The sequence below is a fragment of the Triticum dicoccoides genome, chromosome 3A (assembly GCF_002162155.2).
Source record: "Triticum dicoccoides isolate Atlit2015 ecotype Zavitan chromosome 3A, WEW_v2.0, whole genome shotgun sequence".
Taxonomy (NCBI): domain Eukaryota; kingdom Viridiplantae; phylum Streptophyta; class Magnoliopsida; order Poales; family Poaceae; genus Triticum; species Triticum dicoccoides.
This window is the reverse complement of record NC_041384.1, coordinates 662,289,216-662,303,665: the sequence shown is the minus strand read 5'-3', so window position 1 is coordinate 662,303,665 and position 14,450 is coordinate 662,289,216. Positions and strand designations below refer to the sequence as shown.

General features: G+C 46.8%; 1 protein-coding gene across 1 annotated transcript; it reads right to left on the bottom strand.

Moving 5' to 3' along the window:
- Positions 1–10,186: 10,186 nt before the first annotated feature.
- On the bottom strand, positions 10,187–13,936 carry LOC119270051 (protein YLS7-like). The gene is made up of 3 exons (XM_037552014.1): positions 13,096–13,936; positions 12,673–12,950; positions 10,187–11,306 (listed from the first exon to the last, which is right to left on the bottom strand). The coding sequence occupies exons 1-3, from the start codon at positions 13,544–13,546 to the stop codon at positions 10,506–10,508; spliced, it is 1,530 nt and encodes a 509-aa protein (XP_037407911.1). The 5' UTR covers positions 13,547–13,936; the 3' UTR covers positions 10,187–10,505.
- Between the last annotated feature and the right edge of the window lie 514 nt (positions 13,937–14,450).

The window sequence follows — 14,450 nt, the reverse complement described above, 5'->3', positions numbered from 1 at the left end:
GGGGGGCGTCGGCCCTAGGAGATCTAATCTCCTAGGGGGGTGCGGCCAAGGGGAGGAATCCCTCCTCCCCAAGGCACCTAGGAGGTGCCTTCCCCTCCTATGACTCTTCCCTCCTTGAAACCCTAGGCGCATGGGCCTCTTGGGGCTGGTGCCCTTGGCCCATGTAGGCCAAGGCGCACCCCCTACAGCCCATGTGGCCCCCCGGGGCAGGTGGCCCCACCCGGTGGACCCCCGGGACCCTTTCGGTGGTCCCGGTACAATACCGGTGACCCCGAAACTTGTCCCGATGCCCGAAATAGCACTTTCTATATATAATTATTTACCTCCGGACCATTCCGGAACTCCTCGTGACGTCCGGGATCTCATCCGGGACTCCGAACAACATTCGGGTTACTGCATATACATATCCCTACAACCCTAGCGTCACCAAACCTTAAGTGTGTAGACCCTACGGGTTCGGGAGACATGTAGACATGACCGAGACGACTCTCCGGTCAATAACCAACAGCGGGATCTGGATACCCATGTTGGCTCCCACATGCTCCTCGATGATCTCATCGGATGAACCACGATGTCGAGGATTCAAGCAACCCCGTATACAATTCCCTTCGTCAATCGGTATGTTATTTGCCCGAGATTCGATCGTCGGTATCCCAATACCTCGTTCAATCTCGTTACCGGCAAGTCACTTTACTTGTACCGTAATGCATGATCCCGTGACCAGACACTTGGTCACTTTGAGCTCATTATGATGATGCATTACCGAGTGGGCCCAGTGATACCTCTCCGTCATACGGAGTGACAAATCCCAGTCTTGATCCGTGTCAACCCAACAGACACTTTCGGAGATACCCGTAGTATACCTTTATAGTCACCCAGTTACGTTGTGACGTTTGGTATACCCAAAGCACTCCTACGGTATCCGGGAGTTACACGATCTCATGGTCTAAGGAAAAGATACTTGACATTGGAAAACTCTAGCAAACGAACTAGACGACCTTGTGCTATGTTTAGAATTGGGTCTTGTCCATCACATCATTCTCCTAATGATGTGATCTCGTTATCAATGACATCCAGTGTCCATAGTCAGGAAACCATGACTATCTGTTGATCAACGAGCTAGTCAACTAGAGGCTTACTAGGGACATGTTGGTGTCTTTTATTCACACATGTATTACGATTTCCGGATAACACAATTATAGCATGAATAAAGACAATTATCATGAACAAGGAAATATAATAATAATGTTTTTATTATTGCCTCTAGGGCATATTTCCAACAGTCTCCCACTTGCACTAGAGTCAATAATCTAGTTACATTGTGACGAATCAAACACCCATGGAATTCTGGTGTTGATCATGTTTTGCTCTAGGGAGAGGTTTAGTCAACGGATCTGCTACATTCAGGTCCGTGTGTACTTTACAAATATCTATGTCTCCATCTTGAACATTTTCACGAATGGAGTTGAAGCGACGCTTGATGTGCCTTGTCTTCTTGTGAAACCTGGGCTCCTTGGCAAGTGCAATAGCTCCAGTGTTGTCACAGAAGAGCTTGATCGGCCCCGACGCATTGGGTATGACTCCTAGGTCGGTGATGAACTCCTTCACCCAAATTGCTTCATGCGCTGCCTCCGAGGCTGCCATGTATTCCGCTTCACATGTAGATCCCGCCACGACGCTCTGCTTGCAACTGCACCAGCTCACTGCCCCACCATTCAAAATATACACGTATCCGGTTTGTGACTTAGAGTCATCCAGATCTGTGTCGAAGCTAGCGTCGACGTAACCTTTTACGACGAGCTCTTCGTCACCTCCATAAACGAGAAACATTTCTTTAGTCCTTTTCAGGTACTTCAGGATATTCTTGACCGCTGTCTAGTGTTCCTTGCCGGGATTACTTTGGTACCTTCCTACCAAACTTACGGCAAGGTTTATATCAGGTCTGGTACACGGCATGGCATACATAATAGAACCTATGGCTGAGGCATAGGAGATGACACTCATCTCTTCTATATCTTCTGCCGTGGTCGGACATTGAGCTGAGCTCAATTTCACACCTTGCAACACAGGCAAGAACCCCTTCTTAGACTGATCCATATTGAACTTCTTCAATATCTTATCAAGGTATGTGCTTTATGAAAGACCTATGAGGCGTCTTGATCTATCTCTGTAGATCTTGATGCCTAATATATAAGCAGCTTCTCCAAGGTCCTTCATTGAAAAACTCTTATTCAAGTAGGCCTTTATGCTGTCCAAGAGTTCTATATCATTTCCCATCAAAAGTATGTCATCTACATATAATATGAGAAATGCTACAGAGCTCCCACTCACTTTCTTGTAAACACAGGCTTCTCCATAAGTCTGTGTAAACCCAAACGCTTTGATCATCTCATCAAAGCGAATGTTCCAACTCCGAGATGCTTGCACCAGCCCATAAATCGAGCGTTGGAGCTTGCACACCTTGTCAGCATTCTTAGGATCGACAAAACCTTCCGGCTGCATCATATACAATTCTTCCTTAAGGAAACCATTAAGGAATGCCGTTTTGACGTCCATCTGCCATATTTCATAATCATAAAATGCGGCAATTGCTAACATGATTCGGACGGACTTCAGCTTCGCTACCGGTGAGAAAGTCTCATCATAGTCAACCCCTTGAACTTGTCGATAACCCTTAGTGACAAGTCGAGCTTTATAGATGGTCACATTACCATCCGCGTCTGTCTTCTTCTTAAAGATCCATTTATTTTCTATGGCTCGCCGCTCAACGGGCAAGTCAGTCAAAGTTCATACTTCGTTTTCATGCATGGATCCTATCTCGGATTTCATGGCTTCTAGCCATTTGTCGGAATCCGGGCCCGCCATCGCTTCTTCATAGTTCGAATGTTCACCGTTGTCTAACAACATGATTTCCAAGACAGGGTTGCCGTACCACTTTGGTGCGGAACGTGTCCTTGTGGACCTTTAAATTTCAGTAGGAGCTTGATCAGAAGTATCTTGATCATCATCATTAACTTCCTCTCTAGTCGGTGTAGGCACCTCAGGAACATTTTCTTGAGTTGTGCCATTTTCCGGTTCAAGAGGTAATACTTCATCAAGTTCTACTTTCCTCCCACTTACTTCTTTCAAGAGAAACTCCTTTTCTAGAAAGGATCCATTCTTGGCAACAAAGATCTTGCCTTCGGATCTGAGGTAGAAGGTATACCCAATAGTTTCTTTAGGGTATCCTATGAAGACGCATTTTTCCGATTTGGGTTCGAGCTTTTCAGGTTGAAGTTTCTTGACATAAGCATCGCATCCCCAAATTTTTAGAAACGACAGCTTAGGTTTCTTCCCAAACCATAATTCAAATGGTGTCGTCTCAACGGATTTCGATGGAGCCCTATTTAAAGTGAATGCGGCAGTCTCTAAAGCATACCCCCAAAAGGATAGCGGTAAATCGGCAAGAGACATCATAGATCGCACCATATCTAATAGAGTGCGATTACGACGTTCGGACACACCATTACGCTGAGGTGTTCCAGGCGGCGTGAGCTGTGAAACTATTCCACATTTTCTTAAGTGTGTGCCAAACTCATGACTCAAGTATTCTCCTCCACGATCTGATCGCAGGAACTTGATTTTCCTGTCACGTTGATTCTCAACCTCACTCTGAAATTCTTTGAACTTTTCAAAGGTCTCAGACTTGTGTTTCATTAAGTAGACATACCCATATCTACTCAAGTCATCAGTGAGGGTGAGAACATAACGATAGCCACCGCGAGCCTCAACACTCATTGGACCGCACACATCAGTATGTATGATTTCCAATAAGTTGGTTGCTCGCTCCATTGTTCCTGAGAACGGAGTCTTGGTCATTTTACCCATGAGGCATGGTTCGCACGTGTCAAATGATTCATAATCAAGAGACTCTAAAAGTCCATCAGCATGGAGCTTCTTCATGCGTTTGACACATATGTGACCAAGGCGGCAGTGCCACAAGTATGTGGGACTATCATTATCACCCTTACATCTTTTGTTACTCACACTATGAATGTGTGTAGCATTACACTCGAGATTCATTAAGAATAAACCATTTACCATTGGAGCATGACCATAAAACATATCTCTTATATAAATAGAACAACCCTTATTCTCGGATTTAAATGAGTAGCCATCTCGAATTAAACGAGATCCTGATACAATGTTCATGCTCAAACTTGGCACTAAATAAAAATTATTGAGGTTTAAAACTAATCCCATAGGTAAATGAAGAGGCAGCGTGCCGACGGCGATCACATCGACCTTGGAACCACTCCCGACGCGCATCGTCACCTCGTCCTTCGCCAGTCTCCGTTTATTCCGCAGCTCCTGTTTTGAGTTACAAATGTGAGCTACCGCACCGGTATCAAATTCCCAGGAGCTACTACGAGTACTGGTAAGGTACACATCAATTACATGTATATCACATATACCTTTCGTTTTGCCGGCCTTCTTGTCCGCTAAGTATTTGGGGCAGTTCCGCTTCCAGTGACCACTTTCCTTGCAATAAAAGCACTCAGTCTCGGGCTTGGGTCCATTCTTTGGCTTCTTCCCGGCAGCTTGCTTGCCGGGCGCGGCAACTCCCTTGCCGTCTTTCTTGAAGGCTTTCTTACCCTTGCCCTTCTTGAACTTAGTGGTTTTATTCACCATCAACACTTGATGCTCCTTTTTGACTTCTACCTCTGCTGATTTCAGCATTGCAAATACTTCAGGAATGGTCTTTTCCATCCCCTGCATATTGAAGTTCATCACAAAGCTCTTGTAGCTCGGTGGAAGCGACTGAAGGATTCTGTCAATGACCGCGTCATCCGGGAGATTAACTCCCAGCTGAGTCAAGCGGTTATGCAACCCAGACATAGTGAATATGTGCTCACTGACAGAACTATTTTCCTCCATCTTACAGCTGAAGAACTTGTCGGAGACTTGATATCTCTTGACCCGGGCATGAGCTTGGAAAACCATTTTCAGCTCTTCGAACATCTCATATGCTCCGTGTCTCTCAAAACGCTTTTGGAGCCCCGGCTCTAAGCTGTAAAGCATGCCGCACTGAACGAGGGAGTAGTCATCGATACGTGTCTGCCAAGCGTTCATAACGTCTTGTTCTGCAGGGAGAACAGGTGTGTCACCTAGCGGTGCTTGTAGGACATAATCTTTCTTGGCAGCTATGAGGATGATCCTCAGGTTCCGGACCCAGTCCGTGTAGTTGCTGCCATCGTCTTTCAGCTTGGTTTTCTCTAGGAACGCGTTGAAGTTGAGGACTACGTTGGCCATTTGATCTACAAGACATATTGTAAATATTTTAGACTAAGTTCATGATAATTAAGTTCATCTAATCAAATTATAATGAACTCCCACTTAGATAGACATCCCTCCAGTCATCTAAGTATAACATGATCCGAGTTAACTAGGCCGTGTCCGATCATCACGTGAGACGGACTAGTCAACGTCGGTGAACATCTTCATGTTGATCGTATCTTCTATACGACTCATGCTCGACCTTTCGGTCTTCTGTGTTCCGAGGCCATGTCTGTACATGCTAGGCTCGTCAAGTCAACCTAAGTGTTTTGCATGTGTAAATCTGTCTTACACCCGTTGTATGTGAATGTTAGAATCTATCACACCCGATAATCACGTGGTGCTTCGAAACAACAAACTATCGCAACGGTGCACAGTTAGGGGGAACACTTTCTTGAAATTATTATGAGGGATCATCTTATTTACTACCGTCGTTCTAAGCAAACAAGATGCAAAAACATGATAAACATCACATGCAATCAAATAATAATAGTGACATGATATGGCCAATATCACATAGCTCCTTTGATCTCCATCTTGGGGCTCCATGATCATCTTGTCACCGGCATGACACCATGATCTCCATTATCATGATCTCCATCATCGTGTCTCCATGAAGTTGCTCGCCAACTATTACTTCTACTACTATGGCTAATGCGTTTAGCAATAAAGTAAAGTAATTTACATGGCGTTTCTCAATGACACGCAGGTCATACAAAAAATATAGACAACTCCTATGGCTCCTGCCGGTTGTCATACTCATCGACATGCAAGTCGTGATTCCTATTACAATAGCATGAACATCTCATACATTACATATAGATCATTCATAATTCATCACAACTTTGGCCATATCATATCACAAAGCACTTGCTGCAAAAACAAGTTAGACGTCCCCTAATTGTTGTTGCAAGTTTTACGTGGCTGAAGTAGGGTTCTAGCAAGAACGTTTTCTTACCTACGTGAAATCCACAACGTGATTTGTCAACTTCTATTTACCCTTCATAAGGACCCTTTTCATCGAATCCGCTCCAACTAAAGTGGGAGAGACAGACACCCGCCAGCCACCTTATGCAACTTGTGCATGTTAGTCGGTGGAACCGGTCTCACATAAGCGTACGTGTAAGGTTGGTCCGAGCCGCTTCATCCCACAATACCATTGAAGCAAGATAAGACTAGTAGCGGCAAGAAAGTTGACGACATCAACGCCCACAACAAATTGTGTTCTACTCGTGCAAGAGAACTACGCATAGACCTAGCTCATGATGCCACTGTTGGGGAACGTAGCAGAAAACAAAAATTTTCCTACAGTTTCACCAAGATCCGTCTAGGAGTTCATCTAGCAACGAGTGATTAGATGCATCTACGTACCTCGTAGATCGCGAGCGGAAGCGTTCAAAGAACGGGGATGATGGAGTCGTACTCGACGTGATTCGAATCACCGAAGATCCTAGCACCGAACGGACGGCACCTCCGCGTTCAACACACGTACAGAATATCCACGTCTCCTCCTTCTTGATCCAGCAAGGGGGGAGGAGAGGTTGAGGGAGATGGCTCCAGCAGCAGCATGACGGCGTGGTGGTGATGGAGCTGCAGTACTCCGGCAAGGCTTCGCCAAGCTCTATGGAGGAGGAGGGGGTGTTGGAGAGGGAGAGGGAGGCACCAAAGGAAAAGGTAAGAAGTCCTCCATCTCCCCCACTATATATAGGAGGGCCAAGGGGGGGCGCCGGCCCTAGGAGATCTAATCTCCTAGGGGGGTGCGACCAAGGGGAGGAATCCCTCCTCCCCAAGGCACCTAGGAGGTGCCTTCCCCTCCTAGGACTCTTCCCTCCTTGAAACCCTAGGCGCATGGGCCTCTTGGGGCTGGTGCCCTTGGCCCATGTAGGCCAAGGCGCACCCCCTACAGCCCATGTGGCCCCCGGGGCAGGTGGCCCCACCCGGTGGACCCCCGGGACCCTTCCGGTGGTCCCGGTACAATACCGGTGACCCCGAAACTTGTCCCGATGCCCGAAATAGCACTTCCTATATATAATTCTTTACCTCCGGACCATTCCGGAACTCCTCGTGACGTCCGGGATCTCATACGGGACTCTGAACAACATTCGGGTTACTGCATATACATATCCCTACAACCCTAGCGTCACCGAACCTTAAGTGTGTAGACCTTACGGGTTCGGGAGACATGTAGACATGACCGAGACGACTCTCCGATCAATAACCAACAGCGGGATCTGGATACCCATGTTGGCTCCCACATGCTCCTCGATGATCTCATCGGATGAACCACGATGTCGAGGATTCAAGCAACCCCGTATACAATTCCCTTCGTCAATTGGTATGTTACTTGCCCGAGATTTGATCATCGGTATCCCAATACCTCGTTCAATCTCGTTACCGGCAAGTCACTTTACTCGTACCGTAATGCATGATCCCGTGACCAGTCACTTGGTCACTTTGAGCTCATTATGATGATGCATTACCGAGTGGGCCCAGTGATACCTCTCCGTCATACGGAGTGACAAATCCCAGTCTTGATCCGTGTCAACCCAACAGACACTTTCGGAGATACCCGTAGTATACCTTTATAGTCACCCAGTTACGTTGTGACGTTTGGTATACCCAAAGCACTCCTACGGTATCCGGGAGTTACACGATCTCATGGTCTAAGGAAAAGATACTTCACATTGGAAAACTCTAGCAAACGAACTATACGACCTTGTGCTATGTTTAGAATTGGGTCTTGTCCATCACATCATTCTCCTAATGATGTGATCTCGTTATCAATGACATCCAGTGTCCATAGTCAGGAAACCATGACTATCTGTTGATCAACGAGCTAGTCAACTAGAGGCTTACTAGGGACATGTTGGTGTCTTTTATTCACACATGTATTACGATTTCCGGATAACACAATTATAGCATGAATAAAGACAATTATCATGAACAAGGAAATATAATAATAATGCTTTTATTATTGCCTCTAGGGCATATTTCCAACACGGTCAACCTTATCGATGATGAAGAAGTTTGCAAGGTTTAGTTTATGGGTCGAGAGTGGCAATCCCAAGTAAGATTGGGGGAAGGAGGCTACCGGACAGCCAAAAATTGCCACGAGTTCCGTGGAAAGGTCGTGGTCTACGTGAATGGGGGCGAAGGTGCTTTTTTGAAAATTAATGGTGTGCCCCATGGCCTCAGAGAACTGGGTCAGGATATGTTTGAGGGTGTGAAGGTGAGCCGCGTCTGGCGGAAGGACGATAAGAGTGTTGTCGGCATATTGAAGGACCGTGCAAGGAAGAGAAGCGTCGAGAGGGTGAGAGAGTTGCCTGTTGGCAGCAGCCTGGATGATAAGTCTCTTAAGGACATCTGCGACAATGATAAAGAGATAAGGGGAAAGGGAGTCCCCCTGTCTAAAACCTCGGCGGCATTGAAACCAGGGTCCAGGTTTCCCATTTAAAAGCACAGAAGAGCTGGCCGCACGGTTCAAGTTTTCAATCCAGGAGCACCAGAGAGGTGGGAACCCTTTGGCGCGCATAATCAGGGACAAGGTTGTCCATGAAACTGAATCAAAAGCTTTGTGGAAGTCTAATTTGAGGACAATAGCCGGACATTTCCGTTTGAAACAAGTTTGAACGGTATCCGTAGCATGGAGGAAATTGGAGGAAATCCTGCGGCCCTTGATAAACCCAGTCTGATCATAGTGGATGAGGTGATCGATCAGGGACTGGGCCCAAATAGATAGACATTTAGACGCAAGTTTAATGGAGCAATTTTGCAGAGAGACCGGTCGGTAGTTCTCCGGGCAAGCCGCATCGGCCTATTTGGGAAGCAGCAAAATGTGAGCTTGATTAATACGCTTAAGATCTGCCCTACCCGAATGGAAATCGGAGAGCAAATTGAACAGATCCGACTTAACGAGGTCCCAGTTAGCCTTTTAAAAAGCCGGGCCAAGCCCATCTGGACCCGAGCTAGCGTTATCATTCATGGCCCAGAGGGCGTCCTTGAGCTCGTCCATGGTGAACGGCCGTGAGATATCTAAAGCCTGGGTTGTGGTAAGAGAGTTTGGCAGCAAGAGATTGGAGAGGTCAAGAGATGTGGATACGGCAGGTTGAACCCCCACGAGATTTTTGAAGAAATTAAGGAGGACAGCCTCTTTGTCGGAATGAGCAGTAAAGGTTGAGCCATTGCTAGAGAGGGTCTTAATCTGGTTTTTGCGGTGGCGTACCAATCCCCAAGGACACAGTCTTTGATCTTTGCCCGCTGCCTCCAGTAGGCAGCGATGACCGCATTGTGACAGTGGAGGGATAGTTTGACTGCCGTCCTAAGTTGAGCTTCGATCGAGGAAAGCGGCCTAGCTTCTTCTAGCTTATCCATGAGATTAATAGTAGTATGGCAGTTTAGTGCTAGAATCTTGGGCGATCTGCGACCGGAAACCCATTTTTTGGCCATGCTTCTGGTGCGCTTGATCTTAAGGGAGATGAGACCAGCAGATCCAAGGGGCAGGTGCCTGGTACCCACGCTGTTCCAGTTAACAGCAACCTTGTCTTTGAATTGAGGAGGATTTCGGGATAGAGGTTGCCACCGTTAAAAGAATGGGGACGTGGTCGGAGGTGGTTCTGGTCACCGAGGAGAGCGAGGTATCTGGATAGACCGTTTCTTAACAGTGCAGGATCATCATAGACTAGAGACATACCTAAGCTAGACCAAAAACCATGTGTGCACTTTCTATAATCTAGATCTACATACGATCACATCACAATGGTGGCAAGAAAAAAAAACAGTATTTGGTGCAGTTACAGATACTGCAGTTTCATCCCAGCGGCTTGCAAACACACTCAGACAGAGCACTTACGCATCAGTTCGAGCCATCGGGTGTCCTGTTGCACAAATATTGGCAATAAAAATCTTTCGTGTGACAACGTGTCGGGCATAAAATGTAGCGAATATCTCCAGATACAGGTGCATTTCATACTGTTTTCCATCCCTCTTGCCAAGGGATTGGAGTTAGGTGCTAAAAGATATCTCCCATTCCCTATCTCAACTGTGGTCATATACTCCTACAGATTTGCTATAGTTCTTCCTATCCGTGGTACAACAACATCATAAGCACTCTGATATACACTGACGTTTAGCAGCATTGCAGGACATAAAACATAATGGCAAATTGGCAAGTAGCGACCAAGCGTTTTTCTTCACCTGCTGCTGTCTCCCTCTAGTTCTCTTCGTATGGTCTCAAACAGCATCTCGTTCCATGTATCTATAGGTCCTGGCATGCACCAATGCAGACAATCCTGGGGTGGAGGCTTCCCATCTGGTCCTCTTTGAGTCTTCTTGTTTGGGTCGGGACTTCTGTATGGACCAGGATGCCCATCAGCTCTCAACGCAAAGGGCTCAGTGATGTCCATCAATTTCAACTTGGAGCTATGTTTCCCAGAATTCTGCACTGCCTTTCTGAAGCCTGCAACTTGTTTCTCATACATTGCATCCGTGTATCCGTTCCTCACCACCGCATCCAAGGGCTTAACCTTCCCGGTGCATGACCCACCAGTGTTCCATGCCCCGCCTTCATAATGATCTGGAGAGTATGTGCGCAGAACAGCTATCCCTGTGAAATTTGGGTGGGTCGCCAAAGCAGTCAGGCAAGTCTCAACTGACACACCAAATGCGCCAACGTTGTTTATCTGCATCTTTCCAGCTTGTTGAGGCCACCAGAGCTGCCCTCCAACAACATTGCCATTCTGGATATAGGCTGACCGTTTGGCGAACCAGTGTCCAGATGACAGGACAAGTACATCAAAAGAAGCGATAAATTGCATGAACGTCTCATCTGCTACATCCAGGAAAACCTTATCAAGACCCTCAGGAGCAAACCCCACAGCTTCAATTGATCTGTGCACTAACCAAGCAGACCAGATGCGGATAATAGTTGTTTTGGTTGACCTGAAGATCCACCTGTTCATCCTGCGGCTGCCACGGTCTACTGGGGCTTCTACCTGTCAAAAGGAGAACATAACGTTGATGCCAAGATAAAAAATCAAATAATATGTTGCTCTATGAAATGAGCTACAAGTACAGGATCACTAAGTTGATTAGGTTGATCTGAACATTCCAGCAAGTAAAGGGAAGAAAACCCTTCAGATGTGTTCCATTATAGTACACAGACAGGTCACACATAATGATGAAACCAAAGGGAAGCAATAAAGCGTCAGAAACTCAGAATTATGCTTTGATCTTAGAGATATACTCCCTCTGTAAACTAATATAAGACTTTTTAGATCACTATCTTAGTTTACAGAGGGAGTACTTCCTAATTCCTAAGAGAAGAATTTACAAGATGTGAGGGGCCTCATAACTTGACAAAGTACACACTTCCGAGCAACAATCTTATCTCAGAAAACTGCCTCTGCATAAATTATGTAAGGATCCATTATCAACCGCTAAAATCAACAATCAGTATAGTGAAGTTGCAGAGGCCGGGGGTTTAACCTCCTTTTCCAAAAAAAAAAAGTATAGTGAAGTTGCCTTTCAATAAAAGGCACGATGAAAAGCAACTAGCTTTGCTTCTACATCAGGAAATTATAACGCTCTCTACTGCTTCACTAAAAGTATAGTGAAGTTGCAGAGGCCGGGGGTTTAACCTCCTTTTCCAAAAAAAAAGTATAGTGAAGTTGCCTTTCAATAAAAGGCACGATGAAAAGCAGCTATTCTGCTTTGATAGGCGCATGAGCTGATATTACAATTTCATCCCAAATGCTTCCACGTGATATCAGGAAAAGAAAATATCTGACAGCAATATCTAAACTCTAAACCACATTCTCTCGAGGCTAGACATGGTATAAGATGTGCAAGATGACGGCATTGGTTCCTATGGTGTTGGTTCCTATGGTTGACAGCAGACAACAGCAGTAACCCAGTAACTTGTCCAGAATAAGGCAAGGCACTTGCAATATCAGGATAGCAATCAAACTGACAATAAATCTTCTACGAGATCGATAATTTTCACCACTTTTCAGGAACCATGTACATATGGTGAGTTTTCACACTTTATTTTTAAGAAGGAACTTGTAAATAATGTTATGTTACTACAAGCAAGCATCATAAAACCAGAAACAAAATTTGCCATTGTCCACACATAAGTCCAAATAACACCTTAACTCGGACCATCGGTCGGTCAAAAATAAATAAATCATCATTCATCAAAAGGTCTTAGATCTTGTAGCGACTTAATCAGTTTTCAGCAAAAATAATACTACATGTCAATAAAATTGGTCATGGATAGTATAATTGGCAAGCTACCGTCTACTTAGGCAAATTACAGTGAGAACATAAATCATTAATAGTATCAGTGAAGTATCTCACCTGCCACAGAATGCAAAGGAGAGATTCCATGTGATTTCGAGCAACCGAGTCCCCAACAAAGGCAAGAGTCTTGCCTCTCATTAACTCCAAGAACTTAATTCCATCAAAGCGTGGGAGGGTGCACTGTTGAGGTTTCCATCTCCAACTCTCATAGTCCTTGTCCGGTCGCCCATTTCCCTGGCAATTCTGCATCCGTGTGATGACAGGGCAAGAGTTGTTTGTGTACAACGCCCCAGATGAATCGAAAACCCACTCCCCATGATAAAGATCACAGGTACCTGCACAATAAAAGAGGTCAATTCATCGTATCCCAGCTACGCCTTTATCATGAATAAATCAGTATAGTGCAGCGGGAAACAACATTTCATTCATGTCTGTAAGATGTTGTGCAGAAGTCAAACAGGGGAATGAAGTAAAGCTCACCTTGATCAGGCCTTTGAGAATCATTGAGTTTTGGCGTGGTATCATCCATAGCTACTACTGGATCCTGTATTTTGCTGTCAACAGAAACTGGATCCGGTACTGTGTCATCAACCTCTCTTGTATTCAGAGACCCCTCGCTTGAGTTGAGAGTAGCATTTTGGGCGCTGTGCTCAACCAAGGGCTCCTGGCCACCCTGCAACTCTTTCCCTGGTAATGGAACACCAGTGGCAATATCATTCTTGCTCCCATCATCGGCGGTAGCGTTCCCCTTTGGGTGACTAGCTCTGACAGCTGGGTATTCAGGGAGCGACGCCCCGGGCAGGGGCGAGCCCACCGACAGCGAAATCACCACCAGGATCAGCACCAGCGCCAGCGCCAACAGCACGGCGGTGGAGAGCCACCGCCGGATTCCCCCAGCCCCGGCCGCGGCCTTCTTTCCCGGCAAACTCATGGCCGCATCCGAGACCCGCAACCTCAAGTGATTTCTCCAAGGGCCCAACGATCAGGCCCTGCAACTCAGGGGGCGGATCTGGAACGGCGTGCGCTCACCGGGCGCCGCGCCGCGAATCCGTGGAGCTCGGTGGGGTTTGACTAATCGCTGGGATGGAACGACGAAATGCTCGTACCTCGAATGTCCGAAATAGGGGGCTGGCGCGGAGGCAGCAGGCGCGCGGTGAGGTAGATCGGGTATGCCTATGGCGGCGAACGCGCGTGGGGAGCCGCCGGCGGCGCGGATCTACTCAATTCTCTCTTCTGGATCAGATCTGGGGAGGAAGGAGGTAAAGGAAGCAGAGGGGGTCGGCGGCCTCGCTCTCGGTTCGTTACAGCAAGTGCTATTCGATAACAACCCCAAACTCTCAGTCTCGCACCCCCTTAACTGGTCAGGCACGCAGGCCAAACTCAACCCACACACGCACTCACTCCTTGGCCCGACACTGGCCTGGCCCTCGCCCTTCAGGCCCATCAGTGGTGGCGGCAGGCCCGCTCACACCCTCTTGTTTGTCTGCAGGTGGAGCCCACCTGGCAGGCGTGGCATTCGCCCCTCCTTGAGCAGCGGCTTGTCCTCAAGGCGTTGTAGATGGAAATCGGCGATGAAGCGCCACTGGATCCTCCCATGTTGCCAATGTTGTAGATGGAAGAGGAAGGGGAAAGGAAGGCATGTGAAGGTGGAGAAGTCTATCAATACCAGAGACATTCTCGACACGTAGATCCGAGTTCGCGTGCCACGTCGCCAGAGGGTTAAACCAACTCAGAGTTTGAACGGCACATTCATCTAGATGTTTTTGTTTTCACTCTACTCTTATTATCAATTCAATGTTAGTACATTTAATATCTTGGCCTGCCCGCAATGGTGG

Excerpts from the sequence above, each read along its gene's own strand:
- LOC119270051 (XM_037552014.1), bottom strand. The coding sequence starts at position 13,546 with ATGAGTTTGCCGGGAAAGAAGGCCGCGGCCGGGGCTGGGGGAATCCGG. Across the intron at positions 12,951-13,095 it reads TTCTCAAAGGCCTGATCAAG|GTACCTGTGATCTTTATCAT; the intron begins GTGAGCTTTACT and ends TTTATTGTGCAG. Across the intron at positions 11,307-12,672 it reads TCCTTTGCATTCTGTGGCAG|GTAGAAGCCCCAGTAGACCG; the intron begins GTGAGATACTTC and ends TCCTTTTGACAG.